Genomic DNA, 23,968 nt, shown 5'->3' with positions numbered 1-23,968 from the left:
TGATTTCCTGGTAAATACCGTATTTTTCCGTGTATTTTGGGGAGCGCCAAATTAAGAAATTTAAAAATTAAGAAAGTTGGGATTTTTTGGGGAAATTGCAAAAACAGTTGTTGAGCATCTTTTGTAAGTTTGTAGAGGACTCACCATGTACTCTTCCTAAACCGAGAAGAGCGGGCAAGCGGCCCCTTTGCCTCCGTCCCCTGCTACTGCCACAGCTCCACCAGCCCTTGCTTACTTACCGCATTAACCCATGTATAAGATGACCCCCAATTTATCACGAAAGATTTTCAAGAAAATGGTCATCTTATACATGGAAATACACGGTAGTATGTTAAGTGACCTTAATTCCATTTGTCACACTATTTTTTGTGCCCATACTATAGACTACGTATGGCTGCTGTGACTATAAATTAAGAGTGCTGTGTAAATGATAGTGTGAGTGGTAGTGGAATCCAAACAATCAGAGAATTTACATGAAACTTTTCCACTCACTTTATGCTTTTGTTTTAACCCCCCCCCCTAAAAATGTAAGGTAAAGGGACCTCTGACCATTAGGTCCAGTCGTGGCCGACTCTGGGGTTGCAGTGCTCATCTCGCTTTACTGGTGGAGGGAGCCAGCGTACAGCCGGGTCATGTGGCCAGCATGACTAAGCCGCTTCTGGCGAACCAGAGCAGTGCACGGAAATGCCGTTTACCTTCCCGCTGGAGTGGTACCTATTTATCTACTTGCACTTTGACGTGCTTTTGAACTGCTAGGTTGGGAGGTGCAGGGACCGAGCAACGGGAGCTCACCCCGTCACGGGGATTCGAACCGCCAACCTTCTGATCGGCAAGTCCTAGGCTCTGTGGTTTAACCCACAGCGCCACCCGCGTCCCTTCCTAAAAATGTACTCAGCCTTTAAAACAAATTTCTCTGGAAAGTGACTCAGAAGGGAATGCAGCCCTCGAGCTAGAAAAGGTTCCCCACCTGTTTCAGATTGTAAACTTCTATAACTAATACCAATTGTTTTTATCCTTTCAAGAATGTTAATTTAGAATATTCCAGATCAATCATAGATTGTTGGGAAGTCCGACAATGGCCCAGTTCTTAAAGTGAGTGGTTTTTTTATCACTTTTAACGAGGCTTAAAATCTCCAGCAAATTAAATTTGAATCCTATTATAACAGGTATATTTAGAAGGTATATTTATGCAGCTCTCGCATAATGCAAGGGATCCTTAAGGGTCAGGCAATGTAAGATTACATTATGAGACAGGAGATCCTAGATCTAAACCCTTCTCCAACCTATTCCTCAAGCAACGAAGACTCTTCTCAGTTGCATGTCACCCATAAATTTGTATAATTCTACATACAAGGCACAGTTTACCCCCAAAGCATACGTTTAATTTGTACTCAGTTTACAATTCACTTTCATCTCAAAATCCTTATTGCTTGTCTTAATGTCTAGCCAAAGAGTTACCACTTTATGACTCTGTGTCTTTTTCTATATATTTATATTTAATATGTTCAGTTTATGCTTTATTGTAGTCTGCTTGGCTTTTCAGTTTCTGTTATATATATATCTCTCTATATATTATAAACTTACATGATCCACCAAAGTATTTGCAATCCCTCCAAATTTGGCATTCTCTGCAGATCTGGTTGCGGTACTGTTCACTCCATTCAAGTCACTAATGAATGTAATGAATGATAATGGACTCAAGACCAACCTCAATGGAACACCACTTGGTACAACTTTCTGGTTTGAATTCCATTAGTTCTTACCCTTTGAATATGCTTTACAAGCCAAGTATGGATGCATTCCATGGAAATACCATCTTAGATACCTCAAAATTTCTACAGAAGATCTCACAATGAAGGCTAGAGCCTTGTTAAAAATTGAATGTTGTGCATGCAGCCTCATTCCCTGAATTTAAAATTATCTGTTCCATGATCAGCACTAAGGGCTTCCATAAAAACGCAGCATAGTTTGTAGAGATGCCTGAATGGCATGGATATAAACTCTTCAACACTTTGAATCAGCAGTAATTCGAAACAACAGCACCAATCAATTCTAGTAAATGTTACAAAGATTCCCTGTGATCCTTGGATGAACAGCAGTATAGAACTTTAATAACTAATTAAATAAAAATACCATACAGGTTTTTAAATCCATTTTGAAATGTTTTAAAGGCAGCTCTGTTTTGATGAATTGTCCAATATATTTGTGTGATTTTTGCAGGTTTTAGCTGATGCTGTTGCACGCTTGGTGGTAGATAAATTCAGCGATTTGACAGATAATTTTACATCGCCCCATGCACGTAGAAAAGTGCTATCTGGAGTAGTCATGACAACAGGTAAAAACAAACCAAAAACATGCCTCCCCAACTGATACGGCCTTTTGTCCTCTGTTGTTTTTACAAAATAAAATGGTAAAGGTGAATGAATATTTACATTTCATATATAGTTTCGATTGCTTTAAAATACTGAGATGTCTTCATTCATAAAATAGGATTATGAAATTTCATCCAAACTGCTTGTCTCTGAATGTAACAGGTTGTATCGAGAGGTGTTGCTCAGGTAGTGCTGAGGCTTCTAGATGGTGGGGGAACAGATTTAGCATTGAAAATGGCTTCTCTTCCCATTTCACTGACAGAAGCCGTGCTGTCAGAGGAGTGACATTTTTAGGTTCTCTCTCTCGCTCGCTCTCAGCAAATATTAGGAGTGTGTCCTTGTACAAAAAACATAGCTTTCATTTTTAATAAAAATTCATTTCCCTCTTGTGAGGCAAGCGCTGCAGCCTCTTCCTAATTTTGAGCTGGAGTCTCCTTTCTTGTAATTTGAATTCATTGGTTTGGATCCTACACTCTGAAGCAGCAGAAAACAAACTTGCTCCATCTTCCATGAATCTGGTGGTATCATTTGTACCCACATGGATCAGAAGGAAGGGGAAATGGTTATTGGACTTGATGAGACTTGGCAGCCACTCTGTCATGGTTCTCATAGGGACCACGCAGCAAGACACTACAGCCCTCTCCCGACTTGTAGTCAGAGGCACGGCAGGTAGTGCACGTGCTGTTTGGAAGCCATAAAAATGGATGGCCATCACAATATCATGTGGTAGTGAATTTGATACTTTAACTATGTTCCTTTTGTCTGTCCTGGATCTTCCACACTTCCTCTTGCCCTCCTGCTTTCCTCTGGGGAAAACCATGGTTTAGCACTCATTCGAAGCAAAGGGCAATTGGATTTTCTGCAGATTGCCATTAGTTCTGATTTAAAACTAATGAATGAGTTTTGCCTGGGAAAGGAGTGGGGCAAGGGCAGGAAACACTCAGAAAGTACAGATCAAGCAGAAACCTGCTCAGCGCTGCCCTTTCTCGGCACAGGACAAGCAGAAGTGTGGTTGAACCCTCAGCTGCGTTGAATGAGCTCATATCCTAGTGTTATGCAAGAGGGAGAAAAATCTCTCTCTCTCCCTTTTAGTAACCAATAGCTGGAGGCTGGAGGCTGGAATTTCCAGTTGAGGGTCTGATCCTTTCTTCTATACAGGATGCCAGGTGTATATGGCTGGGCATTGAGTGTTCAGAGAATGTCTCTGGAAAGCACTGGTTCTATCAAGAAACCCAATCTCACAGTGTTTTCTAGTGTTCTGCAAACAGTACCCAGCATACATTAGACAAGCACTCAAAATTTAGCTTTTAAAAAATTGATGCCTAGCATACTAAAGTTGAGAAGGGAGGAATTTATTTTTTGTTAGAATTGAATCTTATGTCCCAGTAAAGTAAAACATTTGCTTTAATTGTTAGCTAAAATCTCTAGTGGATTGAAATAGAATCCCAATTTTAAGCTCAAACTTCATGTGGCAGCAGCAGTTTAAGTCTGTTTAGTTTTTGTACAAAGAAGGTAAATGAGTGGGGAGGAGGGTTTGGTGTTTGGATGAAGAGGTACATAGAAAATGGAGCGATATTGCCGTTGTGGGTGGATAGAGTCTCCCAAGCTAGTCCTCTTGGCGTTTGTTGGCGGGGGGCGGGAGAGACACAGACAAACCAAGAAGAGGAACCTGCAAGACTAGATGTCTGTTCTAGAAGAGCTTCATTAATGTGTTACTCCCAAATTCAGGATTCCCCCCAAACTGATGCCAACATTTTGTGTTACAAACCCAGCATTTTGTGCCACCCCCAAACTGAGTAATTGACACTCAAACCACAAAATGTGGGGTTCTGTAGTTTTTAATACTTTGCTGAATTTTTATGTAGTTCCAGAATTTTAAAGGCAACCCAAGTTTCATGAACAGATACTAGTGTGACTTCATTTCCACCCCAAGTATGCCTTCAGAATATATAAGACTAGGATGTAGCTGAAGGTCATCTAGTGCAGTATGGTCCCCCAAGCCACACCTTCAAGAAGACATTCAAGAAGGCTACCATATTTCACCAAACAAGTCTTCTAAAAATATCTTTATATGCTTTCCCTTTTAAAACTTGTCTTCCCAGGTACTGATGTGAAAGATGCTCAGGTTATAAGTGTTTCTACAGGAACAAAATGCATTAATGGAGAATATATGAGTGATCGTGGTCTTGCATTGAACGATTGCCATGCAGAAATTATAGCACGTAGATGCTTGCTTAAATTTCTCTATACACAACTTGAACTGCTCTTATGGTAAGTTTAAAGAGAAATTCCCTTGCATTCCAGTTTTCAGCACAGAAGAAAGTTCCATTGATCACATTGTGCTTAGGGTTACAGTCTTGGGATGTGATCCTGTGAGGTTCTGTGATGATGATGCAACTTCAGATAAGTGATACCGGGGTCCTAATATCAACAGAGATGGATAGCTAGTTGCCTTATTCTGGAACATGGATATGACACTAGCATTAGTAAAAATATTTCTTTACATCCTTGGCATAAACTGTCCTTCATTGGTGCATTCCTGCCCTTTTATTTTTCAAAGAATTCATAATGTGTAAGATTTCATATTTAACATATGCTGAACTGACAGTTGGAAGCATATGGTTTGGTTTAAGTTGAAGTGTACATTAAAAGTCAGAATTGGTGACCAGAAGAATAGCTGGAAACCCCTCTGAGTGGTTTATAAATTATATGAAACAAACAAATAAATAAAATAAAGTTCATCTGGGTGAAATCTATATGTTTATATTGATTTTTAAAATATCTGTTTCCTCTTGAGTGGCTCCCTCCGCTACATCCTGGAAACTTCTTTTTAATTTGGGAGCCTTAAAGTATGTAGAGGCAAAATGGGATGATCCCCTGTATTTGGAGGGAAGCAAAAATAACAGTCGTACTCAAACAAGGGAGGGAGGGCACCCCAGTTTAGATGTGTCAACAAACCTCCCTCCTGAATGCGGAAGGTAACATGTGTACATCCTTAATAGCCTCAAAGCTCAAAATAATAAGTAGCTTTTGTATCAGTTATGATCAAAATTTATTTCAGATAAACAGATTGCGGATAATATATTCTTATCTCTAAATATACTTCATTACTGTAAACAAAAGAATATTTTGTCCACAGAATTGTCACTTTTGTCTTGGAGACTGTCATAAAATTATTATGAGTTATGCAGTTTGGCCCTGACTTCTTCCAGGCTATCTGGCTCTGTTATGCCCAACCAGCTGCTCAGGCTAATGTCAATAGTATAAGATCCAAAAAGTTCCTGATTCGGAGAGGGCCCAGAAATGTTCTCTTTGGTCTTATTCCATAAGCCTTTTGGAGAGGCCATTAGGCAGGATGTAATGATGAAAAGAATTAAGATAGGTAATATTGAACAGAAAAGTATATGACAGTGAACAGTTTTATACCTGACTGTTGCAATATCTATGCCAACATTGCAGCAATTGATTTACTACATAGTGAGGTTTCAGATCTTCCAAGTGAATCACAGGAAATTTGAGCTTTTGCTGATTAATCCCTCTGGACAAATTAGGGACTTCATTTAATTACGCTTCCACTATAAATGGATCAATAAGACATGGAAACAGATGTATATATTTGATATCTTATTCCATTGCCCTTGCAAAAGACAAAACAAAGCAAAACAACAACAACCATACAAAACTTATAACCTTGGCTTAAATGAAATTTTCATGTTTGGAGCAAATTGGACTTACCTTGATTGATACAAAACAGTGCTCTTAAACTGTGTATCTTCCCACTTTTATGTAATACCTACATTTCTCTCTGCAGCAATTTTTAATGAATGGAAAAGGGAGAACTTAGATAAATTAAAATTCTCCTTGAGGTTGTTAGACAAAGGAGCTTGGACCCTACACATTCTGCTATATGTGGAACTTGCTCAGCAAAATGTTCAGCTAAGTAAGAAAAAACAATCCTAGACTCAGTTAGAGTATTACACCATAAGAGTTAAAATCAAGTTATGGTAAACTTTGGGTCTTGCTTGTTGTAATTAGAAAAATCAGAACACCTTTTTAATAACATTGTTGCACTTTGTTTCAGTAGTAAGGAAGATCAGCAAAAATCTATTTTTATCAAATCAGAACGAAGCGGGTTTAAATTGAGAGAAAATGTACAGTTTCATCTCTATATCAGCACCTCTCCTTGTGGTGATGCTCGGATTTTCTCACCACATGAAGCAGCACAAGAAGGTAGGACAAGTTTCACCTAGTAGTGGGGATGTTTGAGAGAAAACAATTTATTGAAAATAGCTTTTGTAGTTTATGAAAATCATCTAGATTGGCTTTTTACTGAAAATTAAATTGTTTAGTTTTCTTCATATTATAAAAGCAACACTATCTAGGAGGGCTAACACCTCAATTCCACTTCATACATTACAAAGATTGTGGAGGAATTAATTTGTTATCCATCTATGGATCATTTCATCATGGCTTTATTGTTGCTTGTAAGCCATATTGGAAATTTCAGATTGAAAATGGGATATTCTGTTAAAATAAATAAAAGGTTGTACCGTGTAGAACAGTGTGAAATAAGCCTTGCAAAAAAGTATTGGATGTGATTTTCTATAAATGAGGCACTCTAGAAGTTTTTTTTTAGTTCACACCACTTTTTTCCTAACTGCTGTCGTCCCAAATGAGTAATGGAAAACAGGGCTGAATTTTCTTAGTAAGCATAGTTTTTCCTTGCATGAACAGTGGTTGCTTCTGTCACTTAGATCAGGGAGACAGACATCCAAACCGGAAAGCAAGAGGACAGCTAAGGACGAAAATCGAATCCGGGGAAGGAACAATTCCTGTCAGATCTACAACTACAATCCAGACGTGGGATGGAGTCCTACAGGGAGAAAGATTGCTTACTATGTCGTGCAGTGATAAGATAGCCAGGTAAACTATTTCTCCTCTGTCCAACTTCTATATTGCTAGATGGAGGGTCCCCAGGTCAGTGACACCATGGGGGTCAGGATGCCATCAGACACCTTACTTGGCACCTCTTAAAGCCAAAAACAAAAACACCCTAGGGAGGAGGAAAGCCCCCAAGGCGACTGGAGACTCAATGGCACAGAAAGTCTGAAAGGGGAAAAAACTGGCTGCTAGGTGGGAGGGGAAATTAAATGGAGTGGTTGGAAAGAAAGAGGGAAAACAGACAACACATAGAGACAATTTCCTGCTTCAGACTGAGAAGTTGTGTTAAAAGTGTCCCCAGGAAGAGAAGTAAGAATTGCCAACTGAAATTGATTGACAGATCCAAGTTTTCAATACAACTGGATTGGGGAGAAGTGTGACCCCCCCCCAAAGCAAACAAACTCAAGATAGCAACAAAGGGCTGAGTTCATGCTTTTTCTTATTTATCGTTGTTCTTTGTTAAATGTAGATGCTACTTAACACAAGATACTTCTAGGTCACTTACAATTAAAGAACAGCATACAGTACTACAAGATGCAAATACTGAAACTGCATTAATTAACAAATTCCAATTTAAACAGAAGATTAAATGAACAGAAAATCCCCATTGAGAATATTAGAAGCACCGACTGTGAAAGCAGCTACTCTTAAAACTGCAGCTAAAAACACTTTGAGGGAAAGTTTTCACGTGTCTCCGAAGTCTAGTAAAGCAGGCAAACTGCTGTTCCCCTTGTTGCCATTCTCCAAATTCAGCAGGAGGGGGCACTGAGGAGAGTCTGCGAAGATGCCCTTAAAGTCCAGTCCACTCACCAGAAGAGGTGTTTTTTCAGGTCCTGGGTCCCCAAGCCATGTTAAAAGCAGCCTCCTGCATTGGGCCAGTCAGTGCAGCACACGAGGACGGGCTTAATCTGCTTTCATGACCTTTGCGCCATTAGCAAGCTTTAGCGTGAATCACTTTTCTAAAACAAAAAAATTGTTGCTTTACACATGCACCCAACTGGGAAAGGACCATTTTAGCAAACAACTAGGTATATTCTTGCAAGGGCAATATTTTGCTTTATGGGAGTGGGGGGGCCACCTTGTTTCTGGAAGCAAGAACACAAATCACTTGGTTGTGTGGGTGACGAATGTTAGCAACCTGCCCCACAAGCATTAAAATGATGCAGAGGATTGTAGAGCAAAGCTTGCTGGATTTTCTGGATATTTAGCACAGTAAGGGTGGGAGCCTAACCCCACTTACATGGGAGTAAGCACCATTGATGTGCATGGGATTTACATCTGAGTAGACATAGTTAGGATTGTGCTGCTTTATATTATTTAGAGAAAAGTTGTCTTGTTTTACACCTGGCAATCCCTGAGACTGATAAACAAATCAATCAGAGAACCTTGGCCAGTGAATTATGCACCATACCTCATCCTAGAGCTCCCTCATTTATTTTGTCTTTCATGTAGGGAACAGAGGGACAGAAAGAACACAGAGGGCAGCGTGGAACATAGAGGGGAGTGAAAAAGGACTAAGAGGACAAGGGAAATACACCTAGTGCAGCACTGAGATTTCCTTTTAAGCCTCTGAGTACTTGTATTCATGTGTTTAAGTTATATATGCCTAGAAGAAAATTCTCTAAAGGTTTTTTCCAATATAAAGAACGTATTCTATCTACGATGAAGTTAATATTGAGAGGCAGTGTAATCTAGTGCTTAACTCAAACTAAAAAGCAGCCTGGCAAAGGCCCCCAACCAGCTTAGCCCCCCAGACCCAGAGCAAGAGTACCTGCCCTTTCCCCTTCAGAGGGGCCTGGGTGCTGTATTCAGAAAGTTTGCAGACTTGCTCCATTTTTGCCCAGGTTCAACCTCATCAGTGGGGGAAAGTGTGACTAGGCATGACAAAATGGTTAAATAGAAATTGGATGTGCAGTTGCTCACAAGAGCATAAAACTCAGATAAGCTTTACTGCTTGGGCAATGCTGAGTTTGCAGTTATCTTTCACTTATACATTTGGGATTAAGGTGTGACTGAAAACACTTGGGTTTAGTATTGATAGGCTAAAATGTTGGGAGAAGAGATGTATCCTCTCCATGTTGGTCTCCCTGTGGGACTGTCACCTGAAGGCAGAGGGAGATGGGGCGGGGGGAGGACGGATATGTTATTGGTTTGAGTTTGTTTGGGAGTTAAGGAGTTTCAGTGAGAGAGAATAAAGAAAGAGAACTTCTCAGTGGGTGTATGCCATGTTATATAAAAGCAAATGTCTTTTCTCAAAATGCAGTGGACCAATGTTGGAGGGACGGTGGCTTGCATTGTTTATTTGTTTTTGTTTACTGTATTGAAACATTAAAATGTTTTAGTTAAATATAAATGTGAGGTGTCTAGCCATGACCGTAGAACAGAGACTGAGCTGGAAGGTGACTAAAAGAGCAATGCAAATGTAGTATTCATTCAGGAAACTTAGCTGGTGAGTGTCAGAAAGGTGGAAAACACCCCGAACTGTATACAGTGGGAGTGGGGGACTGGTATAGGGCCCTGGGAACATTGAAATCTGGGATGTGGGGTGGCATGTGGTTTGCACATCACGATGTTCTGAAAGATTAACATGGGGGCTTTATTTTTGTCAAAGGATATATAAACAGGGAAGTGGTTGTGATGGGCTCAATTTATAGTCCCAGGGCTGGGCCAGTGCGATTCCTGCAAATGATGGTGCATCAATTGGAATGTAATACTGAGTGGGGATTTGAACCTAGTCTCTGATACTCAAATGAATAGAACAGCAGATATTCTAAACAGGAAAGCCAAGGGGTCATTGGGCCCTTACAGCACTTGTGCTAGAATCACCTATTTCCTTCACCTGTGATGACCTTTCAGCATCTCCCAAATGGCTATTTTTCTTATCCATTGAGGTCTACTGGTTTTTAATTATTTTAAAGATCTGCTGCTAGTGTTTTAAAAAGTAGAAGCAAATCCTCCCTCTGCCTCTTCTGTCAGAGGGAGGATGCTGCTGTTTTCTAAGCCTTGGCTTAGAACAGCCTGTAGGCTCCATGTGAGTTGCAGAATGATGGCCCTTTAGCACTGTTTGTTGTCACTCAGCTACCTTTGCTAGGCTTCAAAAGAGATTCTCTTGCCCTTAGACACAGTGAAGCACAGCTAGGGTAGGAAGCACACCCTGACACGTCTGGTGCCATCACCATTTTTGCAGGGTATCTGCCCCACTCTCCTATAGTCACTCATATTTTTTTTGTTTTGTTTGCAGGCCTAATTCAAAATGGTGTCATTTGTTTCCCTTTAGATGGAACGTGCTTGGTATTCAAGGAGCATTACTTACCCTCTTTGTTGAGCCAATTTACTTCTCTAGCATTATCTTGGGGAGCTTGTACCATGGAGACCATCTATCCAGAGCAGTATACCAGCGAATAGCAGAGATAGAAGATTTACCCCCTCTCTATATACTCAACAGACCTTTACTCAGTGGTATGTATGTAATAAAAAAAACAACAACAGCTCTTCCTGTTCTGGTATATTTTCAAAATTTTGCAAATTGCATTCACCTGAGCCCACAATGTATAAAAACAGGGTCAGGGGCACATACATAAGGTCCACCCCAATGTCTCCAACATGCAGGTTGGTCTTTAGGTCTTTGCGCTAGTGCAAAGGTCTGGAGAGGGTTTGAAAATGCTTTCATTTGAGCACACTTAGAAACTCTCCCAGATAAGACTGGGTTTCCGTCCATGGGAGAGTTTCGCAGTCTATTCAACTGAATCTGCTTCAAAACCCCCTTCAGACCGTTGGACCAATTGGGCAAAGGTCTGAAGATGAGGTCATTCCTAGGTCAGATAAGACAGGGTCCCACCTGTGGGAGGGTTTCTAAGTGTGTTCATTTGGACATGCGTAAAATTCCTCTACAGACCTTTGCGCTAATCATGAAAAGGTATGAAGATGGGCCCATATACTGGCACCTTGATGGCTGAGTTTGTCTGCACACCCCTGTTTTTACTCATTGCCTTTTGTTAACGAGAGATCTACCTCAAATATAAATAGGGCGTTCAGGAAAGACTTGGAATTCGTGTAATGAGGGTTCTTGACTTAGGCCACAATTCGGGGCAGTTAGATAGTTAAAAGCCATCGACTTGGAGCACCCAGTGCTGTCCTTGCTTATGGCTATGTACTTCTGTGCCTTATTAGGGAAACATGTAGCAATATTATTAAGGGTTTGGATTTCTCCACCTGCTTTTCAACAGTGCCATATTGGATGCTTTACTGGATAGGGCAGGAGTGGGCCCAGGCAGTGGCAAGGTTGGCAGGAGGGCCAGGTTGATTCTGCCCATGTGCCCCACAGTCCCAGCCTTGCCCCCCCCCCTTCTTGGTGTGTTGCTGCCCCACTGCACCTGCCGCTCCTGCACGAGTCCTTTAAAAATCGGCAATTCAGCTACTGAGACGGCAATTCAAAGAGGGACACTGCCCTAGGACAGGAGCTTCTTAACCCTTGTGCTGCCTTCTTGGTGAATATCATTCCTGCCTCAGCTGCTTTTAGCACTGCAGAGGAAAAGAAGTGGCTACAGGCAACCCCCCATTTAGGTGGAGGTTACATTCCAAGGCACATTTGAATGAAATTCCAATGATGTTTCAAATATATGCAAACACCCCATTCCACTCTGCCCCTTACTGTGAGGTTTTTGGGTCACTTCTGGGTTTGACACAATGTGCGTGTGCATGGTTGAGCACATGTTGAACTGCGCAAATGGCGGGTTTCCTGTACTTCTTTCTTTTTCCCCTTGATGGTAAAAGCAGTCGTGTTATGAAAAAGCTTCAGTATTCTTTTTATGAAGATGGTAAAAGCAATGTGAGTGGGGTAAAACTGGGCCTCTCACCTTTAAATTAAGTTTTAAAGTGTGTTTTAATTGTGCTTTAGTTTTTTAATCAATTTTCTATCATTTTTAATGTTTTATACTGTATTTTAATGTTTTGTTTTTTGATTGCTTTGTGATCTTCTCAGATACTGCCTGTTAGAGGGCTGTTATGTAAGAATAGTAAAAAAATACAAGCCAGCTGCACTGTAGGAAAGAAAAATGTCTCCAAAAGCAATCATGGAACTACATGGATTCCTGCATTGCAGGGGGTTGGACTTCCCTTCCAACTCTGCAATTCTATGATTCTGTACACATAAGATGCAGCTCAGCTATACATTTTCTTTTTGCTGTTATCAGAAAAATTATTCCAAATCCAACATGTTTTCTTTGTTGTTAATAACCCCAAATCCTATGATTTGGCAGCAGACTGGGGGCGATCTACTGTGCAATATCAAATACTGAAACAGGAAGGTCTAATAAAGAATACACATTACTTTAGTAAATCAGAAACAAGAAACAGCCTTGTGACACCTTAAGGACTAACAAATGTCGCATGGCATAAGCTTTCATGGACTGCAGTCCACTTCATCAAATGCATGAAGTGTTATCCTGAGTTACAGGTAACTTGGTTTGGGGAAGTGAGGTTTGTAAGCAATGAGGTCAGAGGGAAATGAAATATAGGCAGTGATAATTATGTAATTAAAAAATAGTTGCTGGACGACACAGACATCCTGGCATTGATAAGCCAATTGGCAGACAGAATGTGCTAAAAATCTTTGGCCTCGGTACATTCCCCAGGTGATTGCCTTGAACTTCTTACAGTGAAATGTGAAACCACTGAATTATAATATATCAAGGGGTGTCACGCCCTTTTTCTTGGCCCTACCAAGACTGTGTCTCTGGTGCTGGCATGGCTGCAAATGTTTTTGTGGCAAAGCAGATGGAGGTCCGACATGACACCAGAGCGAGATGGGGGCAGCTGATGTATCCGTTGCCCTCCCATGAGCCACAGGATGCAGCCTTATCAATAGTAAAAACACATATTAATAATCTCCAAATCTGATTAGTGCATCAAAAAGACTTCAGTTTTAAATTACTTATTCATTAATTTAATGTACTTCAATGTACCTAAAATAGTGTCCTTACTGTAGTATCTAAAAAGGTAAAAGTAGCAAAAGGTCATAGAATAGGAAATTTTGTTGGACTTTAAATCCATAAACATACCGGGTGAGAAACAGAATGAAATTTATCAAAGTAGAACTATTCCAATATCTTTTCCTGCTTTCAATCACCTTTTGCTACCGTTTTCCCACTTGTCTTTTGGTATGTTCATTTCATGGATTTAAATGCAACCACAGCAGGTGCTATAACTCTCCGGGTGTTTGACTTTATCCATGAAGGCACATTCTTTCATTGTCTCCCTAGACAGATGCCAACAACAGTTGAATAGAGTCCAACACAATTTCCCATTCTATTACTTTTGCTACATTCGCCGCCCCGCCCCCCCGCCCCAGTATTGAGCTGCTAATATTTTTGCTATTGATAAATACAAATTCATTTTTTCTGTTTCTGATCCAATTCCGTTTATAAATCCCAATAGAATTCTGGTAGGATCCAACAGGACTTCTGTCCCTGTTATTTCCTTAAAAGTTGCCACCATCTGCACCTATGAATAATTGGATATTTGCACTGAATTTGCATCATATCTGTCTTGTGATATTTATATCTCCAGCTTTTCATTTTGCCTTCTGACTAAGTATGTTTCATCCTCCATGAAGTCATGTACCATCTGGCTATTATTTCATTTGAATTTTCCAATTAATTTATGTTTAATGTCTTCCACACATTCTTCTCCCATATATATTCCCACAATCTCACTGTTTCCGTATTTAGATCAGTAGACTGTATATCACAATGCATGTTCTTCCATTCATTTACATTTATCAGTAAATTCTACATGTTTGAGGTCACTTTCCTTGCATTAACATTTATTCCCTTATTCTTTTATCTTGTGCCCAATTTATGGATTGAAAATATTGATATATTGGAAATTTTATGGTATTCCTTTTTTCAATCAACTCATGATTACGAACAAGTACTACTTCTTTGACCTGCTTACCTTAAACTTACCATCTAGGAGGGATGTGTGCCAATTGTTGCTCTCAGATTCTCAAGTACAGTCAATTATCATTAAAATCAATCTAACATCACATTTGCATAACTATTATATCTCTCCACCCCACCTTTTTTTACTGTAACTGAACTTCCATTTGGGTTCTCTTTTCATGTGTTGATTTTGAAAAAGGTAAAGCAACTTCAGCAATATGCACATATTCACTAATGATATTCTTACAAACTAAGAGATATTTAAATTATTCTATATCACAAACTCCTTCTTAACCGTCTTTATAACTAGACCAAAATTAACTGAAAGGCTATAGATCCACTAAACTGGATGTGAGCCACATGCCATAAAATCAAACGGGTGTTAATGCCACTTTACTTTCAAACAAATTCTGTATCTTTGTCCTCTTCTAAGCAAAACCAAATAAATTCTGTTTTGGATCTATTTATCGTATATCATGATACCATCCTGTTTCCTGAATCACCCTCTTAAGTACTTTCAGTTTTTGACAATCTAACTTTCCCTTTACTTGCTGGTTTATTTCTTATAGCTAAGCCAAAATTCCCAACAAAAACAACAAAAAATGTAGATGAAAAGTAGACATTCCCCTCTTTCTAACTAGACTTACTTCTGCATTGTTCCATTTATTAATAGTTTTGTACTTGCTTTATGATAACATGCTGTTATTCAACATTGACTTTTTTCTTCTACTTCAAATTTACTTAAAACACCATTAAAAAAATTCTCTTTTCACCCTGTCATAACTTTTCTGCATCAAACACTGTCAAAGTAGCTGGTTGTTGATTCTTAAGACTTTCATAAACTAAACTGACTGCTTTCCTTTTATTGGCTTTTATATACCTTCCCTTCTGGCAACTCCTGCAGCCAAGCTTCTGCCCAAAGTATCGCTTTCCTTTCCTTTGGGTCCCAGCCTGTTCTTCAGCTAAGATGTCATTTTCCTCAGCCCAGGTTTGAAGCTTATTCAACAAAAACCTTCCATAGACTTTTGACCCAGTATCCAAGAGACTAACTGGGCTATGATTTTTAGGATCAGATCTCTCACTTTGTTTCTTTTTTCTTTTTACAGAGGAACAATAATATTAGACCACCATCCACCAGGAATGTTCCCTGTCCACTTGATATGAGAGAATAGCTTAGCCAAAATGGGTGCCATCCAAGAGGAGTTAAATTTAAATATTTCCTGGGGAAGCATATATTCCCCATGAGCTTTATCTGTTGTTAGGTTTTGAAGTAAGCAACCAATCTCCTGAGATGTCACAGGCAAGGGAGGGCCATATAAAAGAAGCCCTGGTGGTTGCCCTCAAAATACTACTATCCTATGATAGCAGGGATTTGGGCTTCCAGGTGAAGCTTGGAAATACAGAGAACTGAATGGACCAAGTTCCATCCTTTTGACTTTCAGCCACACCCAGCTTCTTTTACCTCTGTCTTGAATCTGCACCCTTCCCTTATTTTCAGATTCTTGTGAAATTATTTCTCTTTTCTTACATTGTGCATTACAACTGTTAGTACAGGAGCTGCTTCATCTAAAACTCTGTAACCCCAGGCTTATTCTTTGTATGGTTGTCTATTACCTCCTCTTCTTACATTCACACCCCTTTCTTCCATTCAGGGCAACTAATCCCCACCTCACCCTATTTTTATTAGTGGATTTTTTAAATGCAGATATAATAAAAGAACAAGAAAAAGGGAAAAGACCAAAAAACCACCAGCAGCACCCATTAACAATAAGAATAATCCATCAAAAATTATAATTCATCAAACCTAGTTTTAACACATACATTAATAAATGACATCCATGTGTCCAAATAGGTTTCCAAGTGATATTGTTGATTATAAGATATAAGATCTTCAGATCACTGAGTAAGAGATGATCAGAATTAAGAACCACTTCTGTTGTCTATCTGTTAGACTGCACTTCATAGGAATATACATTCATAAATATCGAGGATTTTTCCAAGACAAAGTTAATACAAACATTTCCTTCTTTTCTGAAAGAAACAATTCATATTGGCTTTTTATATAGAACAACAAATATAACATCCCCTCACCCCCATAACAGGTATCAGGTTGTACATTAACATTACTCTGGTGAATCCATACAAACTGAGCAAATGCCCAGCATATAATGTCCCAGGGACAGCAGAAAGGTGGTTTTATCCATCACAGACAGGCATTCCCAGTGAAGAATATAGTTCAAGCCATGCTGTTCCAGATGACCATACTTGCGAAAGTGCTTTGGATAATTTTATCTTTAAGAGCAGTTTGGTGAAATGGCTCCTCCCTTCCACCCATAGGGTGGTATGCTAGGTCTCACTGTTGCTTCTCTTACTATTGCAGATACTTGAGCAACTCACGTCTTTTAGCAGTCTGACAGTTGAGTCACAATTTCTATAACAGTAATCAACTAAAATGGATGGAGAGAACTACCCAGCTGCCATTGGTTGTATTTCCTTCTTGTCATCAGACACTTTTGTATGTTGCTTTGGCTTCAGTTAGCATGGCAGCCCATTAGCCTGCATGACACATCACATAAAGAGCCAACCCTCGAAAATCACTCATCGATTTGGGAAGAGGAAGGGGAATATATGGATTGGGAGTAGAAAGTCTCTTCTAGGCAAATATGTTTCTGAGGGGGAACCACAGGGTGGACTGAGCCAGGTTGCATGGAAGAGGACAAGGGCTTTGGGCCACTTGAAAGAGTGAAGGGGTATAGGGATTGAAAATGTTTTGCAACTGTATTGTAACTTCTGAATAAATTTTTTTTGAATTAAATTATCCAAAAAAAGAAAAGAAAAGAAAGAGAGTGAGGTTAGGAACGTTTTCGAGGGTTGAGGATAACTTTCCTGCTGCTCTGGTGGCTGCTTTCAGAACATTTTGACAGTATATACTGAACCCCTTATATAAGACATTTTAAAAAGTTGGAACAGTTACCTTGGAAGTTGAAGTAAAACAGGGTGTGTCCCCCGAAATGTCCCCCCCCCCCCCGCCCAATCCACTGCTTTGATTTGCAGAGCTTGGCTACTAGCATGTGACTCTCAGTTTTTGAAAGGGAAATAGCATGCTTTCATTTTTTTCAGAAAGAAATATGGGGTCTTGGGACAAAGAACATCACAACTTTCACCATTAATTTTAAAAAGTTACTTTTCCAGTTAAGATACCGGTTAAGCAGATACTTCAGTATGAAGAGAAAATATTGTATCAAAATCAGCCCCTGCTCAGTGTCTCGTGCTGTGGGTGGGCTGGCCTGACACACCCAAACTTTGCAAAAGGCTTCTTGATTTTTGTGAGATAACGAGGATGAAATCCTGCATCCACTTATTTGAGAGGAAGTGCCTTTGAACTCAGTTTGGCTTCATGGTTGACATGTATGGGGTTGTACTTCCAATGACTTGACTAACCCAGGATAAAGTTCTGCTTTAAGGGGTTTGCAAAAACTTCTTGTCAGTGAATACAGACAGAAGGTAGTTATCTAATGAAGAATGTGAACATATATATATATATATATATATATATATAGAGAGAGAGAGAGAGAGAGAGAGAGAGAGAAAACTAGAAGACCAGAAAATGCCAAAGATTGTATGACATAAATTTTATAAATTTCAGACAACATTATTGTACCATTTGATTCTCTCAGCCTCTATAAATGCATTAAGGGCTTTTTTTTGCTTTGTTATTTTTTTTAAACCAGGAAATCGTTCGGCTTCTTAACTATAACGATGTAGTCCAGAGATTCTTAGAGCAATTTATAGCTACATTGCTTGTTGGTATATTTCTGTTGTCATAAGATAGCACTACTGATAAAAGTGGTCCCGCACATTTTCCCCCTTGTGGTGTGGCTGTTTCTTATGCTTTAGTGCCTTTAAGCTCCTTTGGTCGTCGTCCCCCACGTTTCTCTTCTTGGAGCTCTGTGGGGTGAAGAGCAAGGCTGCCATTTCTTTTGCATAGAGATCTCTTTCCAGTTGCCCTTGAGGACTGAAGTGCTGCTTTTTGCTCTTCCCTAAATGTGGGGAAAATGAAGTATGGCAGTTCACTAATAAGATAAGATCAGTTAATCCATACTTTCTTCCCTTCTCTTCCTGGAGTTGTGATACCTGACTGGATATCCACATCTCAGAAAGAGGGGAAATAAAAGCATCTGAATGATGCTGAGCTTGACATAGTTTTGCTTGTGCTTCGCTCTAGTGGAGTGGCCAGCTGCTGCCACTTCATCAGAAAGGGGTTTTTTAAGGGTTGTTTTGCAAACGTAGGTACAACATGGGCAGTTTTATTTTAGAGACTGTTAGTTACCACTAAGAAATGTCATTTTTCCTTTATCCAGCTATTTAACTGCACTCAGATTTGAATTGTAAAAAGATTAACCAAAATGTGATGCAAATGCTCCTCCTAATAAGGTTTATATGTTATGTTATTCTAACATACATTTCTCCATTTATAACACACCTGCCTTAATGACGTTGGAATATTTTGGCCACACATTCTCCAGTAATGGAAGCAGAATGTTCATGGCTTTATGTCCTACCTCAAAAGAGGAGTGTTCCAGTTTTTCAGCCATTGTTTTAAAGGAGTGTGACATAACATGATTGACATGTTACATTGCACTCATTTTCTTTGGAAAGAGAAGCTATACAAGGTATGTGAATATTTCTTCTTGTTGAGAGCCCTGCTTCTTTCTTGCAGGTATCAGTAATGCTGAAGCCCGCCAACCAGGAAAAGCACCTAATTTCAGTGTAAACTGGACCATAGGAGATGCTGGTCTTGAAGTGATTAATGCTACAACAGGCAAGGACGAAATGGGCCGTGCGTCCCGCCTTTGTAAGCATGCTCTGTACAGTCGCTGGATGCGAGCTTATGCAAAGGTATATTTTAGCAAATGGGTAATTCGGCACCACATCTGTATCAACAGGGCATAAGCATTTGGGCTTTGAATTTACTGGGCAAGCTGTATCAAAGCTGAATGTATCGGAAGTTTGATGCACCCATAAATTTATTTGTATGCCACCTTTCCATAGTTCAAACAATGCTCAAGGTGGCTTAGAACATGGAAAAATGCATACCTACGATGAAAATCGTAGTCATAAACAATAAATAAAATATTTTAAAATACACAACCACACTGAACAATTTCCGCATAAATCACAATAAGATTACAAGATCTCAACCCCCCCCCAACATCATCCCAGCCCAAGAGTCTGTTTAGCAGCCTCAGCTTTTGTAGCTGGTCATTCAGGGCCCCACCGTCCCAGACCAGGCAAGGAGAAGGTCTTCCAGAACTCATAGCCAAGAAGGGATATTTGCTGCTGTTCCTCCAAGAATGGTGGCCACTGTGCCCGAATACTTTGGCTTTCTGTAACCATAGAATGGTCGAGTTGGAATGTACCCAGACGGCCCTCTAGTCCACCCCCTGCATCACAGCTAAAGAATGTCAGACAGGGGGCCATCCAGCCTCTGTTTAAAAACCTCCAAGGAAGGAGCGTTGACCACCTGAGATAGTCTGTTCCATTGTCAAACAGTTCTTGCATCAGAAAGTTCTTACTCATGTTAGTTTGAATCTCCTTTCTTGTAATTTGAATCCATTGGTTTGGGTCCTACCCTCTGGAGTAGCAGAAAGCAAGTGTGCTTCATCTTCCATGTGACAGCCCTTCTCCAGGCTAAATGTACCCAATTCTCCCAACTGTTCCTCATCAGGCTTGTTCTCCCAACTCTTTAGCCTATTGGTTGCCCTCCTCTGCACACCTTCTAGTTTGTCAACATCCTTCTTAAATTGTGGTTCACAGAACTGGACTCCAGGTGTGGTCTGACCAAGGCAGAATAGAGTGGGACTATTATTTCCCTTGATCCGGACACTATACCTCTGTTGATGCAGCCTAGAATAGCATTAGCCTTTTTGCTGTTGCATTATGCTGTTGACTTATGTTCAGCTTGTGGTCCACAAAGTCTGCTAGATCTTTTTCACATTTCCTGCTGCCGTGTCAGGTGTCCCCTGTCGTTTATTTGTGCATCTGGTTTTTCCTGCCTAAGTGCAGCACCTTAAATTTTCTTCTGCTCTGGAGGGTAAGACTTGAAGCGATGGCTTCAAGTTACAAGAAAGGAGATTCTGACTAAACACCAGGAAGAACTTTCTGACAGTAAGAGCAGTTCGACAATGGAACAGTCTCCCTTGGGAGGTTGTGGACTCTCCTTCCTTGGAGGTTTTTGTCCCTATTGAAATTCATTTTGTTATTTTTGGCCCAATTCTCCAACCTGTGAAGGTAATCTGAAGATGTGTAGGGAGTTCACCCCTTCTATTAGGTCTACTCTTTTGTTGCCAAGGTGACAATAAGTGACGTAGAATTGTAGAGCAGGAAGGGATCCAAAGGGATGCAGGAATCTCAGCTAAAGCATCCTTGACATGAATAAACAATAGGTGATGATCAACTGAAGAAGGTTAAAAGTTTGGTTTCCCCATTATTTGTATTTGATGGGGAGATGTTTCAGTCAAAAACACTAACTTGAATATTGGTCCTAACTTGGAATATTCTAAAGATTTAAAAAGTTTTTTACACTGCTTGAAAACAGATTCTATAGAATTTTAGTAAGCCTAATGTAGTGGTTCTAGGGGTTGCTCGTGCGTAAGCCGGTGCAAACACCTGGCTGGGTTGCCTGAGTGAACCTTTCCTGTCCGGACAGCCGTCTCAATCGCTGGCAGAATCCGTCAGTGGGCGTTTCTTAAACTTCTTCCAGCAAAGAAGCTCTTTGACGCCCAGTCTCCTCCTACTCTCTGTGTGCGAAAGCCTTCTGCACAAGGACCTAGGCAGCGAAGGACCTCTACTCTCCCCGCTGGTCCCCGGCAAGGAGTCAGGGGACTGCCTCGCCGCTTCCCCCATCTGCCCCCCTTCTCCACTGGTGCTACGCTGATTCTCTTCCCCAGAAGATGGGCTGACTCTCCCCCTCCCGGGACGCTCTCTGGAATCCCTCTGGAGCTTGCTCTCTCCCTCTGGCACTGATGGCAGTTCCCTGACACCTAAGAAGGAAATAAAAAAGTACTGCTCAACTACATAAAAATATGCCTGCTCTTCATGCAAACAGTAAAAAATTTAACCAAGTACCATATTAAAAAGTTCAGGTAACTCGTGTCTTATGCGGGGGTTTCATTCCTGGGATGGCACGTAGACGCAAAAACACAAATACTCAAGCCCCTCACTTGGAACTGCCCCCCATGCAAACAGTCTTACATTCTGGAGCTGGTTCATCAAATGGGTCTTAGCCCCCAAGGTTTTAAGCTCTCTGCCTTGCTTACTGGGCACACGGGTCCATCCAAGATCTCACGAGTAAGCGCTCAGTAAGGAAATCTAGAGCTTGAAAGCTCCCTTCACACTAGTAAAACTCTATGCAAAAAAGCTCTGCCTTGCCTATTTTGCTCCCACTGCTCATGTACCATATGGGCTCAGTGAGGCTCTCGTGAGATTTTGCAGGGCCAGCCAAGTTCCTGTGAGATCTTGCAAGAGCCTCTCAAGGCTTGAAAGCTCTCTCCACACTGGGAAAACCTTGAGCAAAAAGAGCTTTTAAGCGCTCCACTTTCCATGCATTTAATTTGTATGATTTCAACTGTCTAGCCTTCTGTCACATAAAGTTGAAATTGCACATGTGAAACTTGTAAGTTGTGAGTTACTTGTACTTTAAAAACATGGAATGTTAGGAACTGCCTTGTCGAGTGATGTGGCATGTTTCTTGCTATTCTTCGTGGCCAGTTTTTATTTTATTTTCATGTTGAGATAAAACTATAGCACCTGTTTGTTCAGAGCACTGCTCTAGCCAGCAAGGCATGCCATGTCCCACGTGCGACTTGAAGGGCGCTCTGAGTAGAGAGGGCCAGCCTGGAGGCTCTGATGGAGCACCTGATATTTGTGCATAAGGATCTCCACTAAGGATAATTCCATTGTGGCTGGAAAAGACTTGGCCCTTCTAAAGAGACCCTACCTACTAGGAGTGCAAAAGAGCCAGCCAGACTTTGTCAGCTGCACAGTGTAGCAAACCTATGGCATAGTTATTCTGTGTCCCTTTCATGGAATGAGTTTAGGGCAGGGATCATCTTTCCATACCTGCCCTGGTGTTCCTGAAAAACCTCTTTGAATTGTTCTACTCTCCATGGCCCTCTCTCAGAGAAAATCACTCCATCAAAGCTGAATTAGAGCTGCCTGGAGCAGAATAGGTGGGATTAAAATCCAATTAATTTTTCTTGGTTAGTAGGCATTACAGTTTAAAAAAAATCACAAAATGGGGGGGAGGAGAGATGGAAAGTTTGGGTCATAGCTTTGGATTTTGATTTTGATTCATAAATAGAGAGAAAAGAAAAGAAAACACGTCCTAGGTATTATTTTGCCAACTGTTTTATAGTTGCGCAGTTTAAAAAAATCATATATTGAAATGATAAAATATTTGCTATATGTAACAGGATTCTTTCTTTCTAATCTCTCCAGCTTTCTTCCAATCTTCGTTCAAATGTCAGTAAACCAAACATGTACCACGAAATGAAGCAAGCAGCTTCCGAATATCAAACTGCCAAAGAGTGTTTGTTCAAGGCATTTTCAAAGGCAGGACTTGGTGCCTGGGTGGAGAAGCCCATAGAACAAGATCAGTTTTCCCTTGTAGTCTGATCTATGGATGCCCTCTGCTTGGAAAAGGGGATAGGATGGAAACCCTGACATCAACATTTCATCTACACCGTTGAAACAGCCGCTTTTAGATTTTTATTGTGGTTTTTTGTTGGGGAGAGGCTGACTTGAAACCATTTTTTCCTTTTGCTAAAGTATTAAAACCTTTGGAAAACTGATAATACAATAACTAGTCTAGAATAATACAAAATAATTCCATTACCTTCTAAGGAACTATTGTTTGCAGGGGGTGGGGGAACCCACAATGCAATTCAAAGTGATACATCTGGATAATTTAAATTTTATTTTACTGCATTGTTACCAGGTGCATGATTAATGTAAACCACCTAGGATTTTACACAACACTTTAACTAAGTGGTTTGTTTTTGTGTTCTTTTAGAGCCCAAGAGACAGATTATTTATGTGCTTCTTATAGATTTTTATTTTTTAAATAATTGAGCTCACAAAACCAGACTGGAGTTTGGCTAGCTATTTTTCCCTGCTTCCTTGCTCTTTTAAAACCAGCTGTTGAAAACTTTGTCTCTCTGATTTATGTATTTATTATTGTGTGATCCAGTTTTTAACATACCACTTTTTATTCCATTTTTAAAGTACTTGTCTTCACTTCCCATTTACACACATTGTGAAGTTACTGTTTTTTTACCATTGTAAACTGGAAACTAAATATTTGTAAGCTAACAAATTCTTTTTACTTTGATGTATGAAAACCAGCTTAGAAATAGGCGGATTGTGTTTCACAGGAACTCAGTGGAGTACAACAGTAATATTACCACTGTATGTGGCAATTTCAAAACACTCATCTGTGAGGAAATACGCTGCCTTGCCAAAAACCAGTTCACACACGAACACTACTAAGGGCAAAAGAATTTTTAAACTGCGCGCTTCAGAGACCTAACTTATTTTCGGCGAAACTGTTGTGTTCTTTTACACACACTGATATAAGGGTACCAACCCAAATTATTCTGAAATGATCTGTTTGATCTAGTATAATAGGAATAAATATTGAAAACGTTGTTCATA

General features: G+C 40.2%; 1 protein-coding gene across 12 annotated transcripts in view; it reads left to right on the top strand.

Moving 5' to 3' along the window:
* ADARB1 (adenosine deaminase RNA specific B1) overlaps positions 1-23,968 on the top strand; it is a 54,195-nt gene extending 30,227 nt beyond the window's left edge. For 11 of the 12 annotated variants that reach the window (XM_053363339.1, XM_053363320.1, XM_053363279.1 and 8 more), the window contains 7 exons: positions 2,221-2,335; positions 4,475-4,643; positions 6,454-6,602; positions 7,127-7,295; positions 10,591-10,772; positions 18,975-19,153; positions 22,754-23,968. In XM_053363339.1, the coding sequence (XP_053219314.1) occupies positions 2,221-2,335; positions 4,475-4,643; positions 6,454-6,602; positions 7,127-7,295; positions 10,591-10,772; positions 18,975-19,153; positions 22,754-22,930 (1,140 nt within the window). In that variant the 3' untranslated portion in view covers positions 22,931-23,968. The remainder of the gene's footprint in view (positions 1-2,220; positions 2,336-4,474; positions 4,644-6,453; positions 6,603-7,126; positions 7,296-10,590; positions 10,773-18,974; positions 19,154-22,753) is intronic. The other variant, XM_053363309.1, reaches the window with a different exon arrangement.

Source organism: Podarcis raffonei, chromosome 1 (genome assembly GCF_027172205.1).
Source record: "Podarcis raffonei isolate rPodRaf1 chromosome 1, rPodRaf1.pri, whole genome shotgun sequence".
NCBI lineage: Eukaryota > Metazoa > Chordata > Lepidosauria > Squamata > Lacertidae > Podarcis > Podarcis raffonei.
Note: the sequence above shows the minus strand (reverse complement) of the source record. Positions and strands in the feature narration are given on the sequence as shown.